This window comes from Budorcas taxicolor, chromosome 19 (genome assembly GCF_023091745.1).
Source record: "Budorcas taxicolor isolate Tak-1 chromosome 19, Takin1.1, whole genome shotgun sequence".
NCBI classification, from domain to species: domain Eukaryota; kingdom Metazoa; phylum Chordata; class Mammalia; order Artiodactyla; family Bovidae; genus Budorcas; species Budorcas taxicolor.
In genome coordinates, this window is record NC_068928.1 from 42519762 (window position 1) to 42547051 (window position 27290).

Sequence of the window (27290 nt, forward strand, 5' to 3'; positions counted from 1 at the left end):
ACTGCCCTTGGATCGTAATGTAAAATTCTTTTACCATGTCAAGAAATTATTAAAAATACAGGTACTTTGACCTCTTTCTAAAGCTGCAGACGCTGATGCGATGCTCTGGTGGCCTGGGACATACTCACACTTAGGTGTGTGCACATTGGGACACCCACCTTGATATATACCTCCAGTCACTCTATTGGGTGTCTTTACTCCAATTGAGCTGCCTCTTTTCTCTGAAATAATGAAAAGACTGAGGCTTCTGCCTACCAAGAGGCAAGAGTGTGTCCTTCATTTGTGTGCAGTCTGAATTAAATGCAAATTGAAAGAAAGTGAAAGTCAGTCATATCCTGCGAGGCTCCTCTGTCCATGAAATTCTCCAGGCAAGAATACTGGGTGGGTAGCCATTCCCTCCTTCAGGGAATCTTCCTGACGCAGGGATTGGACCCCAGTCCCCTGCATTGCGGGCAGATTGTGTCCCGTCTGAGCCACCAGATAACTCTTCTCAAACCTAACTTGCCTTCTACACTGACAAGATCCCAGCTCCTTCCTTCCTTCTCCAGTAATACCCTGAACTGTCAGTAGAGGGTGCTGTAGTTCCATGTGTGGGGAATCACCTGGCCTGAGACATACCCCACCCCATCTTCTTTATACAATACTTCTCTCTGAATAATGTCTTAAGTTTCTTGAGGATATGCCAGGGACTCCTGGTTTTGGCTTTCAAATGACTTGGAGGGCTGTCTGGGATCTTAGCTCCCTCTGAAATAAAAGTTTCCTTAACTTCCACCTTGCAGAGTAGTGTACTGATATCCAATGATCTGGGATCCATCGTCTTTACAAAAAAAAGACTTAAGGTCTTGAATGGTGGAGGAACATCCCTTCTATTCTATTTCAGAGATCAGTACCTGTAGCTGACCATTTTTGAATGCCTGCCCTGTGTCAGGCTCTGTGAAGCACTTTATCTGCATGATCACATTTATTCTCCATGAATCTCTAGGGTAGTTTTATCCCTTCTTTATAGATCAGGACACTGAGTCTCATGATAAGTAAGTCCCCTGAGGTCACGCCGCTTTGGGACCTGCGATTGATATACAAATTGCTGTGGCCAGGTCTTCACCACTCGTTTCTCAACGGACTAGATGGAAGAGGCCTGAGACTACAGATCAAGGGCTTGGCCTTAGGCATCTGGCAGAACACAGTGCTTACTGCTGAACTGGGCAGTGGATCCTGGAAATACTGGGGGTAGTGCCTGCCAGAAGGTAGGAAAGTGGCCAGAGTGGTTGCATGTAGCTCATAGGACTTGATCGGGCATCTAAGATTTGCATTCTTCCTCAGACCCATTCTGGGCAGTAGGTAGAGTTTAGCGTGTATACAAATGCCCTCTAATCTCTAAATGATGGCGCTTGGGAGTGGGTACTGACCGTGCTGTTGGGAGGAGTTCAGAGATGGGCCAGGGCGATGCACGTGGAAGTCGTACCTTGAGCCAAACCACAGAGCAGAAAATTGGAGCAGAATTATATAAATCAAGGTCAGAAATTTCCCGTCCAACCCACAGGGTGGAGTTTTCGCTATTCCTATCCATCCTCCTGAATATAAACCCTGATTTGATGTCAGTAACTGGAAGGAGCAGCTGGTGGGACTCTCCTTTCAGCTCTCAGCATTCACCATGAATCTCAAGGTAGTCCTCGTGTTCCTGGCACTGTCTCTCATCACCATCTTTGCCCTGGCCTATGTCTTGCTGACCAGCCGTGGTGGCTCCAGCCTGCCTCCCCGCTGCCCCTCTGTATCCCCCCGTGCCCAGCCCTGGACACACCCTGACCACAGCCAGCTGTTTGCAGACCTGAGCCGAGAAGAGCTGATGGCTGTGATGAGCTTCCTGACCCAGCAGCTGGGGCCAGACCTGGTGGATGCAGCCCAGGCCCGACCCTCAGACAACTGCGTCTTCTCGGTAGAGCTGCAGCTGCCCCCCAAGGCTGCAGCCCTGGCCCACCTGGACAGGGGGAGCCCCCCACCTGCCCGGGAGGCACTGGCCATCGTCTTCTTTGGCGGACAACCCCAGCCCAATGTGACGGAGCTGGTGGTGGGGCCGCTGCCCCGGCCCTCCTACATGCGGGATGTGACCGTGGAGCGTCATGGGGGCCCCCTGCCGTATCACCGACGCCCCATGCTGGCAACCGAATCTGCCCAGATGTGGATGCATCTGAAAGAGGTGGAGTTCCCCAAGGCCCCAGTCTTCCTGGCTTCTGTCTTCAACTATAATGGCTCCACTTTGGCGGCTCTGCATGCCACCCCTCGTGGCTTGCGCTCAGGGGACCGTGCTACCTGGATAGCCCTCTACCATAACGTCTCAGGTGTCGGGATTTTTCTTCACCCCGTGGGGCTCGAGCTACTGCTGGACCATAGGGCTCTGGACCCTGGCTACTGGGCTGTCCAGCAGGTTTTCTACCTCGGCCACTACTATGCAGACTTGGGTCAGTTGGAATGGGAGTTTAAGGCTGGCCGGCTGGACGTGGTTAGAGTTCCTCTACCCCTGCCAGATGGGGCCTCATCCCTCCGCTCCCGGGTCTCCCCAGGTCCTCTCCCACCTCTCGAGTTCTCACCTCAGGGCTCCCGGTACAGCGTCCAAGGGCACCTGGTGGAGTCTTTCCTCTGGACATTTACCTTTGGCCATGGGGCATTCAGTGGCATGAGGATTTTTGATGTTCGGTTCAAGGGTGAACGAGTGGCCTATGAAGTCAGTGTCCAGGAGTGTGTGTCTATCTATGGTGCCGATTCGCCCAAGACCATGATGACCAGATACCTTGATAGCAGCTATGGACTTGGCCGTCACAGCCGGGGCTTGGTGCGGGGAGTAGACTGCCCCTATCAGTCTACCATGGTGGACACCCACGTATTGGTGGGTCAAGGGGCAGTCCAGCTGCTCCCGGGGGCTGTGTGTGTATTTGAGGAGGCCCAGGGACTCCCCCTCCGAAGGCACCACAATCAGCTTCAGAGTCATTTCTATGGTGGTTTGGCTGGCTCGGCCCTCGTAGTCAGGTCTGTGTCCTCTGTAGGCAACTATGACTACATTTGGGACTTTGTATTGCACCCAAATGGGGCACTCGAAGGGCGGGTCCATGCCACGGGCTACATCAACACAGCTTTCCTGAGCGGGGGAGAGGAGAGCCTCCTCTTTGGGAACCGCGTTGGGGAGCAAGTGCTGGGGGCGGTGCACACACATGCCTTCCACTTCAAGCTGGACCTGGATGTGGCAGGTGAGTGTCCCGGGGGATGAGGACGGAGAGTTGGGGTGGGCCAGAGGGAAGGGAGACCCCCACATCAAGCCCAAAGAGGTAAGAGGGTGGCATTCCAGTACCACAGTTTCTTGTGGCAACAGCAGGGACTGATGTGAGTGTTTTGACTGCAGTCAACCTAGATGCTGGGTCTACTGGGGGTTTAGCAGAAGATAGGATTCCATTGCCTGGCCCCTCTGACCTGCAATTTTAAAATGAAACAATGGCTGTGCTTGGCTAGCTGGCTGCCTTAGCCTGTCTGTGGGTAGGGAACTGGCCTTGTCAGGCTGGATGCAGCTGGAGTTGGGGTTCTGAGTTCTTCATTATTCTGAGAGTGGAGGTGGGGAAAGCAAGGGGATGAGCAGAGGTAGGAAGCAGCGTCTGAAGAGGTTTATAGAGTGGAGGTAGTGCTGGGGCCTGAGAGAGGGAGGCGCTGGCTGGGGTCTGCTCCCACAGGATTTCAGACGACTGGGGAGACAGCATAGGGGCCCAGGCGCCTTCTGGGGAGGCCCAGCCCATTCCTGCCAGCACGCGTCATCACAATAGGCTCTCCGGTGACATGGCAGGCCTGCAACAGGCTTGATGCAAATGTAGAGGGATTTCTCAAGTAGGGCTCTAAACACCAAGGGGACTTTCTCCTCTTGACAGTTTTTTGTCCAGTTCAGAAAATAATTAACCAAATCAGACTGTTTGCCCAGAGAGAAAATTTGGAATCCGCCAGACCCTGTCTATTTTACAGTTACAGAGATCGAGGAGAGTGGGGGGAGATGGGTCAGAAAGTGGCTGCCCGCATATAATGCACTGTAACTCGGCATATTTCCTGTGAAACATTTTCATATCCTCTTGAGCGTAAAGATGGCACATGTGCCTCTGTGTGTGTGTGTGGTGTGGAGGTGGAGGGGAGGAGAGCTAAAAAAAAAAGAGCACGATGGAAATGCTAGTATTAACTAGATTATTCTTTGACAAATTCAGTATATGACTATTTTCTGATCTGAAGTTTTCTCTCCAGCACTTTGATGTTAAAGACCCTTGTCTTAGGACATAAAATCAAGTAACACTTACTGGATCCTTAGAGCATGCAGCGCAGGCTCGTGCTGTGGGCCAGAGGCTGTGTCAGGCGCCTGCACACAGCTCCCTTGTGCCAGCACCTTCATGGAAGTCAGACTGGAAGGAACTGACAGTCTGAACCTGCAGAAAGAGTATACCCTTTCAGGGCTCACCCCAGACAATTTAAAGATACAAATGTATTTATTTGTGAAAAAGACAAAGTGGTCCCTGCCAAATTGAGAAGAGAAGAAAAACAAAGTTTCAGAGTCAGGAGGAGTATGCAGGGCGCCAGAAGAGGGGATCAGGTTTTTCCAGCCAGCTTCTCCAAGACAAAAATCCCTTTCATAGTTAGAAGAATGTTGTTAGCCACCTGTGTGTGCTTTTCCATTTATGGAGCTCAGCCATAGAGCAACTTTTTTTATGCCTAGTGTAGAGATTCATAAGGTGAACCATATTTGCTTCACTACAGAGAAGCAAATATTTGGTCCAAGGTCTATTGGATAGACCAGGGCCCAGAACTTTCTGCAGTGATAGAAATACATGCCTGCCTTGTCCAGTCTGTTAGCCACCAACCATAGGTAGCTGTTGAGCACTTGGAAGGTAGCTAGTGTGACTGAGGAACAGAGGTTTTAAATTGAAAGCTGCTTGTAACCGGTGGTAGCTATTGGACAGGGCAGGTTCAAGGAAGATCAGCTAGCCCTCAAGTCCAGATCGCTGGCTCCCAGCGCAGAGTGCTGTCTGCTGGGCTCTGCAGCCCTTTTTCAGGCTAGTGCAGTGGGCATCACAGAGATGACAAGGGACCTGTCTCACCTGGTGTGGAACTCCTCTCCCTCCCCTCACCCTGGCAGGGCTGAAAAACTGGGTGGTAGCTGAAGACGTGGTGTTTAAACCTGTGGCAGCCCCTTGGAGTCCGGAGCACCAACTGCAGCGCCCACAGCTGACTCGGCAGGTCCTGGGAAGGGAGGACCTGACGGCTTTTTTCTTGGGAAGCCCCCTTCCCCGCTACCTTTACTTGGCTAGCAACCAGACTAATGCCTGGGGTCATCAGCGCGGGTACCGAATCCAGATCCACAGCCCTCTTGGCATACACATGCCGCTGGACAGCACCATGGAGAGGGCCCTCAGCTGGGGGAGGTGAGGAGGGCCCCGGGGAACTGGGTGGTAGGGAAGGGCTGGTCCCCTTCCCATCCCAGCTCTTAAGAGACCCCAGCTCACTAACCTCAGTGGAGCCTTCACCCCCGGATCTCTCAGATCCAAGCAGATAATGGGACGGGAATCAGTCTCACACAGAACCTGATCCAAAGGCTATCTGGGCTGTCCAGGCCCTTGATGTTTCCTGACACTGCCCTTCCTACAACATTCCTGGTCAGATACCAGCTTGTGGTGACCCGGAGGAAGGAGGAGGAGTCCCAGAGCAGCAGCATCTATTACCAGAATGACATCTGGACAGCCACTGCGGCCTTTGCTGACTTCATCAACAATGAGACCCTCTTAGGAGAGGTTGGTAGCCCTAGGGGCAGAGGACCAGGGCTCCCCTGAGCCTAGTGTCATGGCTGTAGGATGGAGGGAATGGTAGGTTTCCAGCTGTTAGATTAGGGGCCAGCGAGTCCCCTGATGACCAACATGGCTCTTCCCTCCTAGGGCGAGGTTAGCTCTGGGACCAAACTACAGCTGCTAACATGGATGAGAAGCCTGTTATTTGGGCCTGGGGCCAGAGACTGGGGATTGTGGCTGAGGGGAGGTTCTCTGGGTCTTGCCTCCAAAATCTCCAGCTCCTCCTCTTCCTGCAGGACCTGGTGGCTTGGGTTACAGCCAGCTTCCTGCACATCCCCCACGCTGAGGATGTCCCCAACACAGTGACTCTGGGGAACAGAGTTGGCTTCTTACTCCGACCCTATAACTTCTTTGATGAGGACCCCTCCATCTTCTCCCCTGGCAGTGTCTACTTTGAGAAAGGCCAGGATGCTGGTCTCTGTAGTGTGAATCACGTGGCCTGCATTCCCCACCTGGCAGCCTGTGTCCCGGACCTGCCGCCTTTCTCTTACCAAGACTTGTAGCCCTGAGTGTATAGAGGAACATGGGCAGGGCAGGGTGGTGGTGGTGCTAAGACCTGTACCTTCCTTCCTATTTCCACTTCCTGCTCTCCTGACACTCGACCCTTGGGAAATAGCCTCCTACCACATAAACCCCCATATACCCTGTTGGTAAACTCCTGTTTCTAGTTCATTGTCTTAAAAATGATGAATTTATACAAATGATGCTGTTATTAAAATATTCAGGCAAAAAAAAATCACAAATCCTACCACTCAGAAATAGCTGGTATTCACATTTGGTGAACGTTATACCAGACATTTCTTTATGTATGTGCATTGAAATGGAAAAATAGAATTTTTTTTAAAACCTCATGGTGTGTGTAATTTATAATAAAGAGTATTATGAATTTTTACTTGAATTTCTTCTGTTTGACTTTTGAAGTATCTAGAATCCCCCAGAGAATATTAGGGATTCTGGCCAGGGAAATTAGCCAGGGAGGAGAGGGGGCAAGGGGGACAGACCTGGCCAAGAAATGCTGCTTGGGAAACTGAAGGGGGGGTGGGGGTGGGGGTTCTTGGAAGGAGGACAATAGTTCCAGTTGCAGGAAAGGAAACATCTGGCCCTGGGAAAGTGGGGGCTGGGGAAAGAAGAGGGGTTGAGGGGGCCAAGGGGCTGCCCCCCTCTGGCATTTCTATGCATTTCTATGCTCATTCTGGTTAGCAGCATTATTTTGAAATCTCTACCACCCCTTCCCCATACACCAGATTTCCCTTGACCCAGAGAGCAGAATCTGAATTGGGAGTCTGGAAGACAAAGCCATGTAAGGTCTGTGGAAATCGTTGCTGCCCTGCCTTAGTCCCGCCCCCGCTGCCCCAGCCGCCCCACCCCGCCCCCAGCCTTCCCATGCTCTTCCCACCTTCTGTTTCCTTTGCATCGGAATACTGAAAACCTCAGCCAGAGTCCAGGAACCCTCAATACAGGGGCCAGAAGAGACCCTCTTCTGCTGGCCTGAGAACGCAAGTTTCCAGTTTGCTTCAATCCTCTGTCTCTGTAATCACGGGACCATGAACCAGAAGACCACCCTGGTGCTCCTTGCTCTGGCTGTCATCACCATCTTTGCCTTGGTGTGTGTCTTACTAGCTGGCAGGGGAGGAGATGGAGGTGAAACCAGCCAACCTCACTACTGCCCCTCCGGAACCCCCAGTGTCCAGCCTTGGACACACCCTGACCACAGCCAGCTGTTTGCAGACCTGAGCCGGGAAGAGCTGAGGGCTGTGATGAGCTTCCTGACCCAGAAGCTGGGGCCGGACCTGGTGGATGCAGCCCAGGCCCGACCCTCAGACAACTGCGTCTTCTCAGTAGAGCTGCAGCTGCCCCCCAAGGCGGCAGCCCTGGCCCACCTGGACAGGGGGAGCCCCCCACCTGCCCGGGAGGCACTGGCCATCGTCTTCTTTGGCAAACAACTGCAGCCCAATGTGACTGAGCTGTTGGTGGGGCCACTGCCCCAGCCCTCCTACATGCGGGATGTGACTGTGGAGCGTCACGGGGGGCCCCTGCCCTACTACCGACGCCCCGTGCTTCTCCGAGAGTACCTGGACATAGACCAGATGATCTTCAACAGAGAGCTGCCCAAGGCTGCTGGTGTCCTCCACCACTGCTGCTCCTACAGACAAGGAGGAGGGAACCTGGTGACCATGACCACAGCCCCCCGCGGTTTGCAATCAGGGGACAGGGCCACTTGGTTTGGCCTCTACTACAACATCTCAGGGGCTGGGTACTATCCGCACCCCATAGGGTTGGAGCTGCTGGTAGATCACAAGGCTCTGGACCCTGCCCAATGGACCATCCAGAAGGTGTTCTTTCAGGGCCGCTACTATGAGAGTCTGGCCCAGCTGGAGGAGCAGTTTGAGGCTGGCCAGGTGAATGTGGTGGTGATCCCAGACAACGGCACAGGTGGGTCCTGGTCCCTGAAGTCCCAGGTGCCCCCGGGTCCAGCTCCCCCTCTGCAGTTCCATCCTCAGGGCGCCCGCTTCAGTGTCCAAGGCAGTCGAGTGACCTCCTCATTGTGGACTTTCTCCTTTGGCCTCGGAGCTTTCAGTGGTCCAAGGATCTTTGACATTCGATTCCAAGGAGAACGACTGGCTTATGAGATCAGCCTGCAAGAGGCCGTGGCTATTTATGGTGGGAATACCCCAGCAGCAATGCTCACTCGCTATATGGATGGCTGCTTTGGCATGGGCAAGTTTGCCACGCCCCTGACCCGAGGGGTGGACTGCCCCTATCTGGCCACCTACGTGGACTGGCACTTCCTTCTGGAGTCCCAAGCCCCCAGGACACTACACGATGCCTTTTGTGTGTTTGAGCAGAACCAGGGCCTGCCCCTGAGGCGACACCACTCAGATTTTGTTTCCCACTATTTTGGGGGCGTTGTGGAGACAGTGCTGGTCTTCAGATCTGTGTCGACCTTGCTCAACTATGACTATGTGTGGGATTTGGTCTTCCACCCCAACGGGGCCATAGAAGTCAAATTCCATGCCACGGGCTACATCAGCTCAGCGTTCCTCTTTGGTGCTGCCCGAAAATACGGAAACCAGGTTCGGGAGAACACACTGGGCACCGTCCACACCCACAGTGCCCACTACAAAGTGGATCTGGATGTGGGAGGTAAGATGTGCTGGCAGAGGCATTGATTCTGGACAGGGGGTTGAGGAGTTGTCACTATTTGCTTTGGGTTTGATGGAGGTTTCCCAGGAAAGGAAGATGTGGGTATGCAGTTTTGGAGTTTCGTGCTTTCTCTTAGCTGAATGGGAGAGAATTGACTGTTGAATTTCCCTGTGATCTTAGCTCGCTGGCTGGGTGCAGAGATGCCAGACTCCATCCACATGACCTCATCAGAAAATCTTGGGAAACAGCTAAGCTTAGAGAAGAGACAGTATCCAGGCTAAGGGTCCTCTTTGCCCTCTTCCCTCCCTGGCACCTATATGGGTCCCACTTGAGTGAGGCAGACATTTGTTTTTTTAGCTTATCTGTGTCTGCCTGCAGCGCTGGTGTTGGGAAAGATCTGGGCGCATTCTGCTGAGTCCCTGGCACATGTAGGCCAGCTCTGGATATCCCCAGGAGCACATTTCCTTGGCAAGTGGGCCCTCTTTCTCCTTGAGTTTTCATCTCTGGGCACAATACATTTAAATGTGAAGGATAGAGAGGATACTGTGGAATATTCCAAAAAGTTTCTGGAGTTGGTGGTCACAGAGAGCCAAGGTAATGGGATATTTAGGAGTCCATGATGTTTCACTGTTGTTCCCCACATTGACTTCATCACCAGATTTTTCTTTCTGTTCTGCTGCTGGATATCTCCAACCCATCTCCTGGCCTTACTGTCAGTCCCCTCTGGTGCGAGGCCTCTCTCTTTGCTACTTCGACTCCAGGGTTCACCCTGTGCTCAGAGGGACCTACCAGCCCAGGACAGCCTGCTCCCTCACACATTTCCCAGTTTCCCCATCACTAATGGATTCCCAACTGCAAAAGGACCACCAAGGCCTGTCCTTTCAGAGGGCAGCTGCCACCTGCCTTCCAGATTCTTCCCTATGCTGTTTTAGCCACACTCTCACCCTCTGTGTCCCTGGAAACACACACAATAGGTGAAAACTGGGCTTCTTTGCTTTTGCTCCTCTTTTGCTCCAGCCTTGAATACCTTGCCATGCCATCTCGGATGGTGACATCCTTAAGGCCAGGCTGCAACGTGGACCAGAACTGCCTCTCTTCCTGCCTATACCTGGGTTCCTCTAACTGTGAATATTGAATGTGCTCCTCTCACACTGTAGGCTCATTAGGGCTTGGCTTTCCTTCGACTTCTGTGAGAGCAGAAGGATAAGGTTACATTCATCAGAGTGTCCCCAGCCCTGAGCACAGGTGTCTTCACCAATAAGTGTGAAACAAGGAAGGAGTGAAATTCTTGAAGAAATATTTCAGAGGTTATCAGCTTTGGCTGAAAGATGTGGAGATCCTGGGATGAGGGGAGGGAAGCAGGGGTCGCACTCAGTCTGGTCTTCTCTTTGGCCCCGACTCTGAAGCCAGGTGCAGGCAGAGTCCGTGGGGTGGGGCAGCTGCCTGACCAGCCCTTCCTCATCCTTTCACCCCTCCAGGACTGGAGAACTGGGTCTGGGCTGAGGACATGGCTTTTGTCCCCGCGACGGTACCCTGGAGACCTGAGCACCAGACACAGAGGCTGCAGGTGACCCGGAAGCAGCTGGAGACCGAGGATCAGGCCACCTTCCCTCTGGGAGGGGCCTCCCCTCGCTACCTGTACCTGGCCAGCAAGCAAAACAACAAGTGGGGGCACCCTCGCGGCTATCGCATCCAGACGGTCAGCTTTGCTGGGGGGCCGCTGCCCCAGAACAGCTCCATGGAGAGAGCGGTCAGCTGGGGGAGGTGGGTGATGCGTATTGTTGGAGGTGGGTGGATGAGATCAGAAGCGCATGTTGGGAGGGGCAATTGGGAACCCAGTTCCAATTCTACACAAGGTGAGGTAAGAGCACAAAACATTTCCTGGTTATCAAACGGCCTACAGTAGACACATGGTCCGCCTGGAAGGCTAGGGCCCAGGCAGATAAGTCTTTCCTGTTTTCCTGATGCTATGAAATCCAAAGGGATCAACAGGAAAAGGACATGAAAAGATGTTGGGCTCAGGTCAAAAAGAAAAGAAAGACAAAGAAAAAGATCAGCCAAGTACTGTATCTTTAAAAAAAAAATGTTGGCCACCCACTAGGTGGGATGTGGGATGTGCAGGAAAACGGCTGCACACTAGGGTGACATCACGGTGAGGGTGTGGATGAGCTGGGAAGCTGAGGTCCATGGGCTCGGCTCCCTTCCATGATGATCAGGCTGCAGGACAGGGACAGTGACCATGGACCCCTGACCAGAGCATCTCTAGGTACCAGCTGGCCGTGACCCAGAGGAAGGAGACAGAGCCCAGCAGCTCCAGCGTCTTCAACCAGAATGACCCCTGGACTCCCACCGTGGACTTTGCTGACTTCATCAACAATGAGACAATTGCTGGAAAGGTCAGCTGACTATGGGAGAAGAGGGAGGGGTGGGGAACATGGAGATCAGCCCCACCTTCCCTTGGTGGGAGGGGGCCTGAAAACCCGTGATCACCTGGAGGGCTGAGCTGACTTCTGCTTCTGTGCTTTTGTGGATCTGCTCACTACTTGTGGGGGCAACTTCCTAAGCTGGGCTTCATCTGCAGACCCTGGCTAAGCTCCAGTCTTTCCTCGAGGAAGCAGCTCTCTCAGTCTCTGCTTGTGGACTGAGTCCTTTAAGGGCCCCAGGATTCAGAAGGGCTGGAATGACCAGGGAAGACCACCTCTCTTATACCTAAAACTTCATTTCTGTCTTCACCACTAAAGGATTAATTTCCAAATGCTGAACTTTTCTGTCACCCAAACCTGATCTGCTCTCCTCCATTCTCCTTCCTTCAGTCACAGTTTGGGAACTCTCCCAGAGTCAGGGGAGGTGCTGAAGTAGCCTGTGGTTGTCACCATTTCTCTTGGGATGGGTCGGCTGATGGCAATGTGATGGGAAATGTCAGAAATGGCACCTGCAGGCTGGGACATTGGAGGCTGGTGTTGCTCCTAATATGAACTTGATTATTTATGCTTTGACTTCTAGGCTACTATGAAAAAAACATTTGAAGATTTAAAGCCCTCTAGAGTAGTGGTGATGCTGGGAGGGACTGGGGGCAAAAGGAAAAGGGGACGACAGAGAATGAGATGGCTGGATGGCATCACTGACTTGATGGACATGAGTTTGGGTAAACTTCAGAAGTTGGTGATGGACAGGGAGGCCTGGTGTGCTGCGATTTATGGGGACGCAGAGTCGGACACAACTGAGTGACTGGACTGAACTGAACTGAGAGTGATGGTGGACTCCCAAAGTGAATCCTGTGGGAGGCAGAGGTGTCCTTAGCAGCACCAGGCCTCATGACCCTTTCTTCCCCCGCTAGGACTTGGTGGCCTGGGTGACAGCTGGTTTCCTGCACATCCCACATGCAGAGGACATTCCCAACACGGTGACAGTGGGGAATGGTGTGGGCTTCTTTCTGCGACCCTACAACTTCTTTGACGAGGACCCCTCCATCAATTCTGCTGACTCCATCTACTTCCGAGAAGACCAGGATGCTGGGTCCTGTGAGGTGAACTCCCTGGCTTGCCTGCCCAAGGCTCCTGCCTGTGCCCCTGATCTCCCTGACTTCTCCCACGCGGGCTTCTTCCAGAACTAGGTGTTCCCTGGGATGGGGAATGAGACTGGAGCTCCAGGGTCTGGGAGTGTGGGGAGAAGGGCCAGGAACTGGGGAGCCTGTGCCTTTTCTCCCTCCTCATGCTCCGGGGTCCTCTCTCTCCTCCATCGTCCTCCCTTGCTTACCGCCTCGCTGGGATCATCCTGAAGCTATGCTGCCTGAATCAGGGGCTTCTCAGCTCTGTGCACCCCAACAAGCTGGGTTCCTGTCACAGAGGAGAGGAATGGTCAGATGAGAGTCTGGAGTCATGGTTACACCTTTCTAGGAGACTCCTCGGTTTGGTGTTTTTCATTTTCTTTTTTTGGTCTTTGCTTTCTGCTTTCCCCAGATCGTTTTAGGCCATGCCTGGTCTCTCTTGAAACTCCCCAGTCCTCACCTGGGAGGAGAGGATGCGGGGTCTCTATGGGGCTTGTTGCCTAGAGGCCCTGGGCAGGACTCCTGGCAGGCTTGTGAATCCAGGAGTCCAGCTGGAAGGGACCCTTTGGCACATGCTTCCTCTCATTCTGGTCCTCCTTCTCCCTCTTCCTTCTTGCCTCACCTCCTCCTGTTCTTACCTATTCTTATAACCTGGGATTTACCTCCCAGCCCTGAGGAGATGTTCCTCAGCTCTCACTTTTCAACTCTGGTCTCCTCCTCTGACTCTAGGCCCGTGGAAGTCTGAAAATGCAAGGGCCATCTAGCTTGAGAGGACAGCCCCCGTCTGTCTCCCTGGGTCTGGGAGCTGCCCCTTCCCCCAGTCCTGGGGCAGGGTGTTTCCCCACAGTTCTTTCTGCCCATTTGTATAGGCCTGTCTTGCGTCCTCTTGCAGAGGATGCTCATGGAGACAGCAGCAGCTCTAGTTAGCACTGGAGGTGGTTTGTGGGTGCAGTGGTAATGAGGAGTGGTCATTTTGTGCCAGGTGTGTGGTGTGACCATTGTCCTCTGAACTTGGCAATAGCCAACATGGGAGACTGGGTGAGAGCCAAGGGTGAGAAGCAGAAAGACCAGTCACACCATGCCATGGGGGGGGGGGGGGGGCGAGGGGCTGACCAATCACGTGTGAGCATGCAAATGAGCCAGGGCCTCTGGGGGCGGAGTCTCCCCCACAGGCTGTCCCTTCAGGATCCGGGGTCTCTCCACAAATGTCCAGAGATCGGAAATAATAGAACTCTGCTTCCCTAGAAGATTTGTTAAGTAAGTTCTAATACAGCTTGACAAAGCAATACTCCGCAGCTATAAAACTATATCTTTTTATACAAATTACTCTTCTAAAGAACAAGGCAATGCACAGAATTGTGGACCAGGCACCTCCATTTGTGTTTTATGGGGGAGGATCACATAAATCCATATTTTCATATCTTATAGATGCATATTCAGAAGACACGGGTAACTCTGGTTGCCTCTGTGAAGAGGAACCAGGAGGTAGGGACTTGGGAGGGAGACTTGATACTACATATCTTTTGTACATTTTGAATTTTGAACCATGTGACTGTATTACCTATTCATTTATTATTATTCAAATAATAAATGGGGCTAAATAAGTTCTGACTTCATTCTTTAAAGTTACTTGTCTTTTGGGAAGGGGTAGGGTGGGGGGCGCATACTGTGCCCAGGGACTCAATTTTTCAAGTGTTTGAGACCCAGAGAAATGGGTATGGCCTCTGTTCTTAGTCACTCAAGCATAGCTAACTCTTTATGACTGCATGGCCTGTAGCCTACCAGGCTCCTCCATGGATGGACTTTTCCAGGTAAGAATACTGGAGCGTGTTTCCTTTTCTTTCTCCAGGGAATCTTCCTGACCTAGGGATAGAACCTGGGTCTCCTGCATGGCACAGAGGTGTGGCCTCTGGTGACCCCTTTGCCTCTTCTTGCCTGTATATCTCCAGGAAAAAATGTTAAATGTCAAGAAATCTCTTTTGCTGTCTCTTGCTCATTTTCCTTGTCTGCCTCACTTCAAAGAGGGGGAAAGAGAGGCAATGGGGAAGGGTGACTTCCACTTGCTGGAAGCCCAGGCAGGGCTGGGCAGTGAGGGACAGGAAACAGATTTCACATGCTGTTCAGCTTCTGACCTGAGGGAGTCACATCCAGGGGGCACACACAGCACAGAAGCTTCTGCTCCTTTCTGTCCTGCTCCAAGCCCAGGTTCTCATCTGGGTCAACAGAGGATGAAGGTGAGCTGACGAGAAGCAAGCTTCCTAAGAACAGGGAGAAAGCCCTCAGTCAGGAGAGAGGGCCAGTGCTGGGTGGGTGAATTTATAACATGACCTGAAATGAAAGTCAGAGTGACAGAGGACAGGGCTGGAGGGAAAGAGAGGCTAAAGACTGAGACAGAGGAGAAAAATGGGTGCTGTGGCCTCTGTGGCTCAGATACTGACTTGATGCCTCTTCTTTCTCTGATCTGAGTCATTGAACTTCTCCATGACGAGCTTTTGCTGTTGTCTCCACCTCCTCTTGGCTCCGGTTTCTGATCCCTTGCACAATAGTCAGTGCTGGAGGCAAGAGGAAGAAATGCGGTGTCCACCGCTCCCCCACCCTGGTTGAATAAGTTGCAAGTCATTGCCTTGAGTCCCATGTCCAGACCTAGGCTGTGAGTGTTTGCAAGTGGTGAGTGTGCCTGTGAGTGTGTGTGGATGCTCGCTTACAGCTTTTTTTAAAGTGTTGTTGTTGTTATTGTTGTTTTCTAATATTTTTCTTTCTTTCTTTCTTTGGCTGTGGCATGAAGGATCTTCAGTCTTAGCTGTAGCAAGTGGGATCTAGTTCCCCAACCAGGGATTCAACCAAGGGTCCCTGCACTGGGAGCAGGGGAATGTTACCCACTGGACCATCCGAGAAGTCCCAGGCATTGCTATATTTAGGAGCACTTACCACCTGGCAGGTTCAGTTACTGATTAAGGTAAAATCCTAGCCAAAAATCAGTAGTAGTTTGTGTGGTGATGAGATATTAATAATTATGCAGAAATCCTTGTATACCTTAAACAATGCTTGGTGGGTTTGGAAAAAGGGGATACCCTTAACCAAATAAAAAAGGTGTATGAGGTCCTGCTGACAACTTCTCTGATGAGACTTACCAGTGAGAATCAGCTACCCTTTCCAGTATTCTTGCCTGGAGATTCCCAAGGACAGACGAGCTTGGCGGACTACAGTCCATAGGGTCGTGACGAGTCGCACTCGAATCGACTTAGCACAGCACCTATCAGTGAGAATGGGCTCGTTAATTCTACAGCCTGTTTACTTGTTTTAAGGGGAAACCCACCCCTCCAGCTGCTCCCAAAAGGTTCTCTCTCATTTATCCAACCCTCTCCCTTCCCTTTCGATCTCTCCCTCTTGGCTGGCTCTTGACTCACCTCTCGTTAAGTCTCTGCCAGGACCCTGACTCTCCAGGACAGGGTCTTCCCTCAGCTTGTGCTTCTCAGATGCCTACCTCCAAGGAGAGCTCTACTTTTCCCGCCTCCAGCTTCCCTTCTCCACCCAGTCCCTCCTTATCCCGCTCTTCCAAATGCTGATGCAGAATCACAATCCCTTCCAGCTGCCACCTTCTGGACTTCTGGGTGGCACTGGTCCTCTCTGATTAGTCCCTACTGAAAACTCTCTCCTGTCGTGACCTCCTCCCAATCTGACCCCTCCGAGGGCATGCTGGCTGCTTCTTAGGCTCCTATGCAAGCCCCCTTGCCTCTGCTGTGCCCACAACCTGCTCAGCCCCACACATGGACATCTTCTGGACTGTGGCCCTGCTCCTCCTCTCTCCCCTCTGCAGAGTCCTCTCTGGGTGATCTCAGGCTTCCTATCTTTGTGCGTTTGTCGCTCAGTCATGTCAATTCTTTGCCACCCCATAGACTGTAGCCTGCCAGGCTCCTCTGTCCATGGAATTCTCCAGGCAAGAATACTGGAGTGGGTGGTCATTTCTTTCTCTGGGGAATCTTCCCAACCCAGGAATCAAACCTAGGTCTCCCATATCGCTGGCAGGTTCGTTATCATCTGAGCCAGTGACTACCTTTTGTGCCGGTACTGGTGCTGCTGATGCTAAGTCGCTTCAGTCGTGTCCGATCCTGTGGGACCCCATAGACGGCAGCCCACCAGGCTCCCCCGTCCCTGGGATTCTCCAGGCAAGAACACTGGAGTGGGTTGCCATTTCCTTCTCCAATGCATGAAAGTGAAAAGTGAAAGTGAAGTCGCTCAGTCATGTCCGACTCTTAGCAACCTCATGGACTGACGCAAATCTCTATTTCTAGCCTAGAGGCTGTTCTCTGGCCTTTGAAACCTTTAGACCCATGCCCCTTTTTCTGGGCATGTATGCTGGGGCTTCCCACAGGAACCTCACCTCAAACTTGTTGGAATCCTCCTTCAACTTGCTGCTCCTCTTGTAGGTCCTTCTTCCGGAGAAAGCCCCTCACCCTCCCAAGTCATCCAATGGAAACCTGGTGTCCTTGTGTCACCAAAGAGTCTGTATCCTTTCTCATGCACCCACCCAGTCAGACACCACGTCCTGTCAACACCCCCGGCCACACTGCTCAGATTCCTCACTTCTCTGTCCTGGAGGTCACTGGCCTCATCTGACCCTTTGCCTCCTGTCGGTGTCCTCGCTTCTGTCTTTCACACACTTGGTGCTCTCTCAGCATTGAAGCCAGAGCTGTACCCCTGGGGTGCAGATCAGAGTACAGTGACCTGGGCATCCGGGGCGGTTCCACTGGCCTCTGGGGACTCCGGGACTGCAGGCAGGCTCAGGCAGCACGTTCTGGGGCCCAGCCTGGGGACTGGGGATGGCACCTGGCTCCCTGGAATCCAGTCACCTTCAGCACATTTACACAGTCTGCGGGCAAGTTTGTCCAAAGGGAAATAAGACTTACTGGAGGAAGCAGGATGTGTAGCTCCTTTCCCCTGAGTAACTATCCAACAGGAACACCTTTAAACAGTTGTTTACGGTGTGTGATGTGATGATGGTGAAGCCTAGGATGACACGAATTCAGAGGAAGCCATGTGACAGCAAGACGCTTCTAGAGAAGGTGGGCAGAGGGGCACCTTCTGCTATATCAGTTCCTCCATAAGGTCCGGCCAAAGCTCTCCCTCCCACTCCCTGATCATTACTCCCTCTCCTCTTGGAAGGAAAGTCATGACCAACCAAGATAGCATATTCAAAAGCAGAGACATTACTTTGCCAACAAAGGTCCGTCTAGTCAAGGCTATTGTTTTTCCAGTGGTCATGTATGGATGTGAGAGTTGGACTCTGAAGAAAGCTGAACGTCAACGAATTGATGCTTTTCAACTGTGGTGTTAGAGAAGACTCTTGCGAGTCCCTTGGACTGCAAGGAGATCCAACCACTCCATCCTAAAGGAGATCAGTCCTGGGTGTTCATTGGAAGGAGTGATGCTAAAGCTGAAACTCCAATACTATGGCCACCTCATGCAAAGAGTTAATTCATTGGAAAAGACTCTGATGCTGGGAGGGATTTGGGGCAGGAGGAGAAGGGGATGACAGCGGATGAGACGGCTGGATGGCATCACCGACTCGATGGACATGAGTTTGAGTGAACTCCAGGAGCTGGTGATGGACAGGGCGGCCTGGCGTGCTGCAATTCATGGGGTTGCAAAGAGTTGGACACGACTGAGTAACTGAACTAAACTGAACTGAGGAGACCTGGTGATTCCCCACCAAAGTGGACATTCTTGATCTGTGATTGGTAACACTGGTCGGGACAAAAAGTGTTCCTCTTGACAATGTGTTCTGAGCTGGGAGGAAACACCACCACTTATCAAAGGATCCAGAATGAAGTTCCTGGGCTGGAAAGGCTTGCGGTGGGGCCAGGGCTGGGTTTGACCTTAGATTCTGTCCCCTCTTTATTACAAAGTCCACATGAACCATTTCAAACTGAGACAGGCTAGGGCCTGAGTTCCTATACTGGAGTGCTTGCACTTGGCACCTGGACAAATATCTCCTTGAGCAACAGAGTACAAACAACCTGTAACAAACTAAAAATATCTGCAAGCACTGGGCAGTCCCCGCAGTTACAAAAAACACAGAAACGTATTGCTGCTTCTGAGGTGAAAAGAGAAGAGCAGGTGTTGGGCATGACCCCTGCACACAGCACCACCAAAGGGGTGGGCAGACCACCTAAGCCAGCCCTCAGTCCACTCCACGGATCTGCCCCAACTCTTACTCCACTGAAGGAACCAGGCCACAGAGGGCAAGCAAGGGAAGCTGTTTTGTTCTTGCTCCTTCCTGCTGCAGCTTGAGTACCACTTAACTCATTTGATTTACTTCACCGGCCTCTTATTAATACAATTGATGTAAGAGTCCGAGGATCCAGGTTGGTCACAAAAGGACCCATATGTGGAATTTGCATATCAAAGTAGAGCTGGTTGCAGAAGCAGCTGGTATCTGGAGAACTGACCTTTCTGAGGTTGATTTCCCTGATTTCACAGTGCCCAGATTCCTGTCTTTCTGCAAGGCCTACTTTCCTTAAGACCCACACACTGCACAAGCCTTCCTGACCTGATCTCTTCTGCTGTCCCACCGACTCCTGTCTCCACCTCACACCCAATGCACTGACCTCGGCCATTTCCTGCCCATGCCAGGTGCTTCAAGGTACCTTTGCACCTTCTGATCCTTTTGGCTGGGATGTACTGTCCATTCTCCTCCAGCAAACATACTCTGTCTGCAAGGCCATCTAAGGTGCCTTCTGGGAAAGTGGTCTTGGACAAGTCCAGGCTGGAAAGGTCTTCCTCCAGTTCACCAGGAAAGCATGTCCCATCTCTGGATCCTCAGTCTCTCCTGGTTCCCTCAGGACCTGGCTGAACAGAAGATGGTGTCTACCTCACATCACCTGCCTGACAATGGAGATGGCTTTGCTCTCTACTTCTGCAGCATTCTGGAAAAGGGTTTCCTGGGGATGAAGGCTGTGGACAGCGAGGTTAAATTCAGAGCTACGGTGTTATGCCCCTGACATCTGATGTGGTCCATCAGTTCTGCTCTGGGGGCGGGGTGGGGGGTGGGTCCTCTGTAAGCTGCAACTTCCCGCCCGCTCCAGCTTCTGAATGGATTCACTCCCCTCAGGCTCTCCTCTAGTGACTCAGGGAGTTCAGGATCTCCAAGATGTTGACCAGGCTCAGCTCTTTAGACCCCCAGCTCCCCACAGGTGATCGGTGTTCTCAGCATGACTCTCCAGGCTCCTATACAAGTCAGAAGGGTTCTGGTTGCTGCATGGGAGCCCTCATCAGAGGGCTTCATGGACTAGAGGAAGGAAGACAGAATCCGGCTGGATGGCTGAACATAGGAGTTTTGCTTGCAGCCATGTAGCAGGGAGCAAGGTTCCATCGAGAGAGTGGAAAAAGAGCCTCAGGACCCGTCACTTCTACCACTTCCTCCCTCCAGCTGTGTCTCCCATACCCATCCCACTGTTGTTCCCCAACAGTGAAGCTGAGTGTTTGATTTGAAACAGGAGGACAGAGGCTGACATAGGCCACTTAAAATTTAATTTACAACCTCAGCTGCATCTTCTGACCTGGCCTGACCTACCCCGCTTCAACCTCCAACCACTGCCAACACTCCTTCCTCAGCTGCTTGTCTTTAGTGTACAATAGTGTGTTGACCCGAAGCACAACTCAAAGACAGGAACCTACAGACACTGAAGGAGGCTCTGTGCACCCGGTTCTGCCGGTCTGTCCATCATGCATGCTGCGCTCCAAATCAAGAGCCTGAAGACAGCCAGAGCTTTAGCGATGTTCATTTTTATTATTTTGTCCTTGTGGACTCCTCTGGTGATGGGCAGGGAGGAAGGTGGTTCTGGGAATGAGGTGGGCGTTGGGAAGCAATGTCATCCCAGCCTGTCTCCCCCCTGCCTCTCCGGATCCCTCAGTGTCCAGCCCTGGACACACCCTGACCACAGCCAGCTGTTTGCAGACCTGAGTCGGGAAGAGCTGATGGCTGTGATGAGCTTCCTGACCCAGCAGCTGGGGCCAGACCTGGTGGATGCAGCCCAGGCCCGACCCTCAGACAACTGCGTCTTCTCAGTAGAGCTGCAGCTGCCCCCCAAGGCTGCAGCCCTGGCCCACCTGGACAGGGGGAGCCCCCCACCTGCCCGGGAGGCACTGGCCATCGTCTTCTTTGGCAAACAACCCCAGCCCAATGTGACTGAGCTGGTGGTGGGGCCGCTGCCCCAGCCCTCCTACATGCGGGATGTGACCGTGGAGCGTCATGGGGGTCCCCTGCCCTATTACCGATGCCCCCTGATTCTCCGAGCGTACCTGGACATAGACCAGATGATCTTCAACAGAGAGCTGCCCCAGGCTGCTGGTGTCCTCCACCACTGCTGCTCCTACAAACAAGGAGGAAGGAAACTGGTAATGTTGACGACAGCTTCCCGGGGCGTCCAGTCAGGGAACAGGGCCACCTGGTTTGGCCTCTACTACAACATTTCAGGATCTGTGGTCTACCTGCACCCTGTGGGGTTGGAGCTGCTGGTAGATCACAAGGCTCTGGACCCTGCCCAATGGACCATCCAGAAGGTGTTCTTTCAGGGCCGCTACTATGAGAGTCTGGCCCAGCTGGAGGAGCAGTTTGAGGCTGGCCAGGTGAATGTGGTGGTGATCCCAGACAACGGCACAGGTGGGTCCTGGTCCCTGAAGTCCCAGGTGCCCCCGGGTCCAGCTCCCCCTCTGCAGTTCCATCCTCAGGGCGCCCGCTTCAGTGTCCAAGGCAGTCGAGTGACCTCCTCATTGTGGACTTTCTCCTTTGGCCTTGGAGCTTTCAGCGGTCCTAGGATCTTTGACATTCGATTCCAGGGAGAACGGCTGGCTTATGAGATCAGCCTCCAAGAGGTCCTGGTTGTCTATGGTGGGAATACCCTACTCACAATGGTGAACCATTACATGGATCGAGGCTTTTGTATGGGCAAGTTCGCCATGCCCCTGACCCGCGGCGTCGACTGCCCCTATCTGGCCACCTATGTGGACTGGCACTTCCTCCTGAGTTCCAAGGCCCCAGGACCCTCTACAATGCCCTTTTGCTTTTGAGCAGAACAAGGGCCTGCCCCTGAGGTGACACCACTCAGATGTGTTTTCTCACTGTTTGGGGGTCTTGTGGAGACAGTGCTGGTCTTCAGATCTGTTTCAACCTTGTTCAACTATGACTATGTGTGGGATGTGATCTTTCACTCCAATGGGGCCATTCAAGTCAAATTCTATGCCATGGGTTTCATCAATTCAGTGTTCCACTTTGGTGCTGCCAGAAGATATGGAAACCAGGTTCGGGAGAACACACTGGGCACCGTCCACACCCACACTGCCCACTACAAGGTGGATCTGGATGTGGGAGGTAAGACACCCCAGGGGAGGCACGGATTGCAGTAGAGGGGCCTGAAAGATTGGGGACATCTTTGGGTGAGAGGTAGGAAGCAAGGGACACACTCAGTCTGGCCTTGTCTTTGGCTCCTAGTCTGAAGACAGGAGCAGGCAGACTCCAGAGGGGGCAGGGCAGCTGCCTGACCAGCTGTCGCTCCTCCCTTCCTCTCCGGGAGGGGAAACCTGAGGTCCATGGGCTCGGCTCCCTTCCATGATGATCAGGCAGCAGGACAGGGACAGTGACCATGGACCCCTGACCAGAGCATCTCTAGGTACCAGCTGGCCGTGACCCAGAGGAAGGAGACAGAGCCCCACAGCTCCAGCATCTTCAATCAGAATGACCCCTGGACTCCTACCGTGGTCTTTGTTGACTTCGTCAACAATGAGACCATTGCTGGAAAGGTCAGCTGACTGTGGGAGATGAGAGAGGTGTGCGGGACACAGAGATCAGCCCCACCTTCTCTTGGGTGGCACCTGAATACCCGTGATCACCTGGAGGGCTGAGCTGACTCCTGCTTCTATCCTCTACCTGTGGAGGGAAGCTTCCTAAGCTGGGAGTTCATCTGCAGACACTGGCTGAGGCTTCAGCCTTTCCTCGAGAGGCAGCAGCTCTCTCAGTCTCAGCTCTGTGGACTGAGTCCTTTAAGGGCCCCAGGGTCAGAAGGGCTGGAATGACCAGGGAAGACTGCATCTCTTATACCTAAAGCTTCTCTGCTTCTGTCTTCACCACTCAAGAATTAATTTCTTTTTTAAAATTTTATTTTTATATTTTATTTTATTATTTTTTAATTTATTTCAATTGGAGGCTAATTACTTTACAATATTGTATTGGTTTTGCAATACATTGACATGGATCAGCCATGGGTGCATGGTGTTTCCCATCCGGAATCCCCCTACCAGCTCCCTCCCCATACCAGTGCACCAGCCCTGAGCACCCTGTCTCATGCAGCGAACCTGGACTGGTGATCTGTTTCACATATGATAATATACATGTTTCAATGCTATTCTCTCAAATCATCCCACCTTCACCTTCTCCCACAGAGTCCTAAAGACTGTTCTATACATCTGTGTCTCTTTTGCTGTCTCGCATATAGGGTTATCATTACCATCTTTCTAAATTCCATATATATTTATACACTATATTGGTGTTTTACTTTCTGGCTTACTTCACTCTGTATAATAGGCTCCAGTTTCATCCACCTCATTAGAACTGATTCAAATGTATTCTTTTTAATAGCTGAGTAATATTCCATTGTGTATATGTACCACAGCTTTCTTATCCATTCGTCTGCTGATGGACATCTAGGTTGCTTCCGTGTCCTGGCTATTTAAACAGTGCTGTGATGAACATTGGGGTACACGTGTCTCTTTCAATTCTGATTTCCTCGGTGTGTATGCTGAGCAGTGGGATTGCTGGGTCATATGGCAGTTCTATTTCCAGTTTTTTAAGGAATCTCCACACTGTTCTCCATAGTGGCTGTACTAGTTTGCATTCCCATCAACAGTGTAAGAAGATTCCTTTTTCTCCACACCCTCTCCAGTATTTATTGTTAGTAGACTTTTGGATAGCAGCCATTCTGATTGGCATGAGATGATACAAAGGAATAATTTCTAAATGTCAGCCTTTTCTGTCACCCACAACATGATCTTCCCTCCTCCATTCACCTCCTCTCAGTTACAGTCTGGGAACTCTCACAGAGTCAGGAGAGGTGTTGAAGTAGCCTGTGGGTGTCATCATTTCTCTTGGGATGGGTAGGCTGATGGCGATGTGATGGGAAATGTCAGAGATGGCAGTTGTAGGCTGGGATAGTGGAGGCTGGTGTTACTCCTAATGTGAAGTTTATCCTTTATGCTGTGACTTCTGGGCTACTGTGAAAATGTGTCTAAAACTTAAAACCCTCTTGAGTGATGGTGAGTTCCCATAGTGAATCCTGTGGGAGGCAGAGGTGTCCTTAGCAGCAACAGGCCTCATGACCCCCTTTCTTCCCCTACTAGGACTTGGTCGCCTGAGTGACAGCTGGTTTCCTGCACATTCCACATGCAGAGGACATTCCCAACACGGTGACAGTGGGCAACAGTGTGGGATTCTTTCTGCAACCCTACAACTTCTTTGACGAGGACCCCTCCATCAATTCTGCGGACTCCATCTGCTTCTGAGAAGACCAGGATGCTGGGTCTTGTGAGGTCAACTCCGTGGCTTGCCTGCCCCAGGTTGCTGCCTGTGCCCCTGACCTCCCTGCCTTCTTCCACGAGGCCTTCTCCCACTAGGTGTTCCCTGGGATGGGGAATGTGGCTGGGGCCCCAGGGCCAGGGAATGTGCGGAGAAGAAGGGCTGGGAGCTGTGGAGTCTGTGCGCTCTTCTCCCTCTTCACCCTCCAGGGTCCTTTCTCTCCCTTGCCTTCCCCTCCCTGCTGGGAGCATCCTGAGCCTGTGCTGCCTGACACAGGGCCGTCTCAGCTCTGTGGACCCCACCCTGCGGGATTCCTGTTGCAGAGAGGAAAGGAATGGCCAGTGGGGAGTCTGGAATGATTATTAAACCTAGCAATCGATTCCTGGTTTTGGTGTGTTTTTGTTTTTGTTTTTACTTTTGACTTTGGTTTCCTGCGCTCTCAAATCTTTTTAGGCCATGCCAGGTCTCTCCTGAGACTCCCCAGTCCTCACATGGGAGGGGAGGATGGAGGCTCTCTAAAGGGGTGGCTGCCAATAGGATTCCTGGTAGGACTGTGAATCCAGGAGTCCAGTTGGAAGGGGCTCTTTGGCCCTTGTTTCCTCTCATCCTGGTCCTCCTCCTTCTCTTCCTTCTTGCCCTGCCTTCTCCTGTTCTTACCTGTTCTTCTATCTTGGTATTTACCTCCTGGCCCTCAGCAGATGTTCCTCAGCTCTCATTGTTCAACTCTGGTCTCCTCTCCTGACTCTAGGCCTGTGGAAGTCTGAAAATGCAAGGGACATCTAGCTTGAGAAGACAGTCCCCATCTGCCTCCCAGTGTCTGGAGGCTGCCCCTTCCCCAGTCCTGGGGCAATGTGTTTGTATGCCCTGTCTTGCATCTTCTTGCAGGAGTGGTCATGGAGACAGCAGCAGCTCTAGGGGGCACTTGAGGTGGCTTTGTGGGCGCAGCGGTAATGAGGAGTGGTCATTTGTGCCAGGTCTCTGTGTGACCTGTGGCCTCTGCACACAGCAGGAGCCAGTGGAGGAGGCTGGGTGGGCACCTAGGGAGCGAGGCAAGAAGACCTGTCATGGGGCCAGGGGTTGTCCAATCACGTGTGACCATGCAAAGGAGCCAGGGCGACTTGGGGTGGAGCCTCCCCCACAGGCTGTCCCTGTGGAGATGTGGATGGAAAAGGTCTGGATCCAGGGTCTCTCTACAAATATCCAGAGATTGGAAATTATAGAAATGTCTTACCTAGAAGATTCATTAACCTCAGATATGCAGATGACACCACCCTTATGACAGAAAGTGAAGAGGAACTAAAAAGCCTCTTGATGAAAGTAAAAGAGGAGAGTGAAAAAGCTGGCTTAAAGCTCAACATTCAGAAAACAAAGATCATGGCATCCGGTCCCATCACTTCATGGGAAATAGATGGGGAAACAGTGGAAACAGTGTCAGACTTTATTTTTTTGGGCACCAAAATCACTGCAGATGGTGATTGCAGCCATGAAATTAAAAGATGCTTACTCCTTGGAAGAAAAGTTATGACTAACCTAGAGAGCATATTCAAAAGCAAAGACATTGCTTTGCCGACTAAGGTCCGTCCAGTCAAGGCTATGGTTTTTCCAGTAGTCACGTATAGATGTGAGAGTTGGACTGTGAAGAAGGCTGAGCACCGAAGAATTGATGCTTTTGAACTGTGGTGTTGGAGAAGACTCTTGAGAGTCCCTTGGACTGCAAGGAGATCCAACCAGTCCATTCTGAAGGAGGTCAACCCTGGGATTTCTTTGGAAGGAATAATGCTAAAGCTGAAGCTCCAGTACTTGGCCACCTGATGCGAAGAGTTGACTCATTGGAAAAGACTCTGATGCTGGGAGGGATTGGGGGCAGAAGAAGGGAATGACAGAGGATGAGATGGCTGGATGGCATCACTGACTTCATGGACGCGAGTCTGAGTGAACTCCGGGAGTTGGTGATGGACAGGGAGGCCTGGCGTGCTGCAATTCATGGGGCCGCAAAGAGTTGGACACGACTGAGCGACTGAACTGAACTGAACTGAATACAGTCTTACAAAGCAATATTACGCAGCTGTAAAACCAGTCATATTTCTTTCTAGAAATTAATCTTCTAAAGAGCAAGGCAAGGTACAGAAGTATGTATAGGGCACCACCTTTTGTGTTCTAAAGGAAAGGTCATATGAGTACATATTTTCATATCTTATAGATGCATATTCAGAAGACATGCGTGACACTGGTTGCCTCTGGAGGGCATCCAGGTGGAAGGGACTCAGGAGGGGGGACTTAGTAGAATAAACCCTTTTAAAAACTTTGAGCCATAGACTGTATTATCTATTCATTTATTATTATTCAAATAATAAATGGTCCCATACAAGACCTGACTTCATTCTTTAAACTATTAATAAGTTGTCTTTTTGGATAGGGTAGAATGGGGGAGGATAAACTGTGTTGAGAGATGAGCCCAGGGACTCAATTTTCTCAAATATTTGAGACCCAGAGAAATAGGTGTGGTCTCAGGTGACCCCATGCTATGGTTTTTCCAGTAGTCATGTATGGATGTGAGAGTTGGACTATAAAGAAAGCTGAGCACTGAAGAATTGATGCTTTTGAACAGTGGTGTTGGAGAAGACTCTTGAGAGAAACTTGGACTGCAAGGAGATCCAACCAGTCCATCCTAAAAGTTCATTGGAATGACTGATGTTGAAGCTGAAACTCCAATACTGATGAGAAACTCCACCTGATGCGAAGAGCTGACTCATTTGAAAAGACCCTGATGCTGGGAAAGATTGAGGGCGGGAGGAGAAGGGGATGACAGAGGATGAGATGGTTGGATAGCATCACCGACTCAATGGATATGAGTTTGGGTAGAGTCCGGGAGTTGGTGATGCACAGGGAGGCCTGGTGTGCTGCGGTTCATGAATTTGTGGAGAGTTGAACATGACTGAGTGACTGAATTGACCTGACTGACTGACTGATGACCTCTTTGCCTCTTCTTGTCTGTACGTCTCCAAGGAAAATGTTAAACCTCAGTCAGTCTCTCTTTGACTGTCTATGGCTCACTCTCTCTGTCTGTCTCTCTTCAAGGAGGGGGAATGAGAAGCAATGGGGAGGGGTGACTTCCACCTGCTGGAAGCCCAGGCAGGGCTGGGAGGTGAAGGACAGGAAACAGATTTTAGATGCT

At 51.8% G+C, this 27290-nt stretch overlaps 2 protein-coding genes and 1 long non-coding RNA gene across 9 annotated transcripts; 2 read left to right on the top strand and 1 right to left on the bottom strand.

The window, feature by feature from the left end:
• The first annotated feature begins 926 nt into the window (after positions 1–926).
• AOC2 (amine oxidase copper containing 2) lies at positions 927–6698 on the top strand. Its single transcript, XM_052658431.1, has 4 exons — positions 927–3239; positions 5153–5438; positions 5675–5804; positions 6095–6698. The coding sequence occupies exons 1-4, from the start codon at positions 1652–1654 to the stop codon at positions 6359–6361; spliced, it is 2271 nt and encodes a 756-aa protein (XP_052514391.1). The 5' UTR covers positions 927–1651; the 3' UTR covers positions 6362–6698.
• On the bottom strand, positions 4200–16326 carry LOC128065317 (uncharacterized). Of its 4 annotated transcripts, XR_008201050.1 has the most exons (5): positions 15957–16326; positions 15681–15802; positions 14682–14807; positions 7931–8001; positions 4200–4445 (listed from the first exon to the last, which is right to left on the bottom strand). It is a non-coding gene; the product is annotated as an uncharacterized LOC128065317 (long non-coding RNA). The 4 variants fall into 4 exon arrangements; XR_008201052.1 differs by lacking the exon at positions 7931–8001; XR_008201051.1 differs by lacking the exons at positions 4200–4445; positions 7931–8001 and adding an exon at positions 14988–15101 and having other exon boundaries at positions 13796–14807.
• On the top strand, positions 7280–24073 carry LOC128065270 (membrane primary amine oxidase). 4 transcript variants are annotated; one of them, XR_008201043.1, is made up of 6 exons: positions 7280–9002; positions 10481–10766; positions 11269–11398; positions 12340–12528; positions 15335–15505; positions 23941–24066. XR_008201043.1 is itself a non-coding variant. In XM_052658425.1 (5 exons), the coding sequence occupies exons 1-5, from the start codon at positions 7403–7405 to the stop codon at positions 23953–23955; spliced, it is 2220 nt and encodes a 739-aa protein (XP_052514385.1). In that variant the 5' UTR covers positions 7280–7402; the 3' UTR covers positions 23956–24073. The 4 variants fall into 4 exon arrangements, 2 of the variants coding, with proteins under 2 accessions (XP_052514385.1, XP_052514384.1); XR_008201044.1 differs by lacking the exon at positions 23941–24066 and adding an exon at positions 21812–21918; XM_052658425.1 differs by lacking the exon at positions 15335–15505 and having other exon boundaries at positions 23941–24073.
• Positions 24074–27290: the final 3217 nt, after the last annotated feature.

Coding starts and splice junctions, on each gene's coding strand:
- AOC2 (XM_052658431.1), top strand. CDS start 1,652: ATGAATCTCAAGGTAGTCCTCGTGTTCCTGGCACTGTCTCTCATCACC. Junction 5,439..5,674: donor AGGGCCCTCAGCTGGGGGAG/GTGAGGAGGGCC, acceptor ATTCCTGGTCAG/ATACCAGCTTGTGGTGACCC. Junction 5,805..6,094: donor ATGAGACCCTCTTAGGAGAG/GTTGGTAGCCCT, acceptor CTCTTCCTGCAG/GACCTGGTGGCTTGGGTTAC.
- LOC128065270 (XM_052658424.1), top strand. CDS start 7,403: ATGAACCAGAAGACCACCCTGGTGCTCCTTGCTCTGGCTGTCATCACC. Junction 9,003..10,480: donor AGTGGATCTGGATGTGGGAG/GTAAGATGTGCT, acceptor TCACCCCTCCAG/GACTGGAGAACTGGGTCTGG. Junction 10,767..11,268: donor AGAGCGGTCAGCTGGGGGAG/GTGGGTGATGCG, acceptor GAGCATCTCTAG/GTACCAGCTGGCCGTGACCC.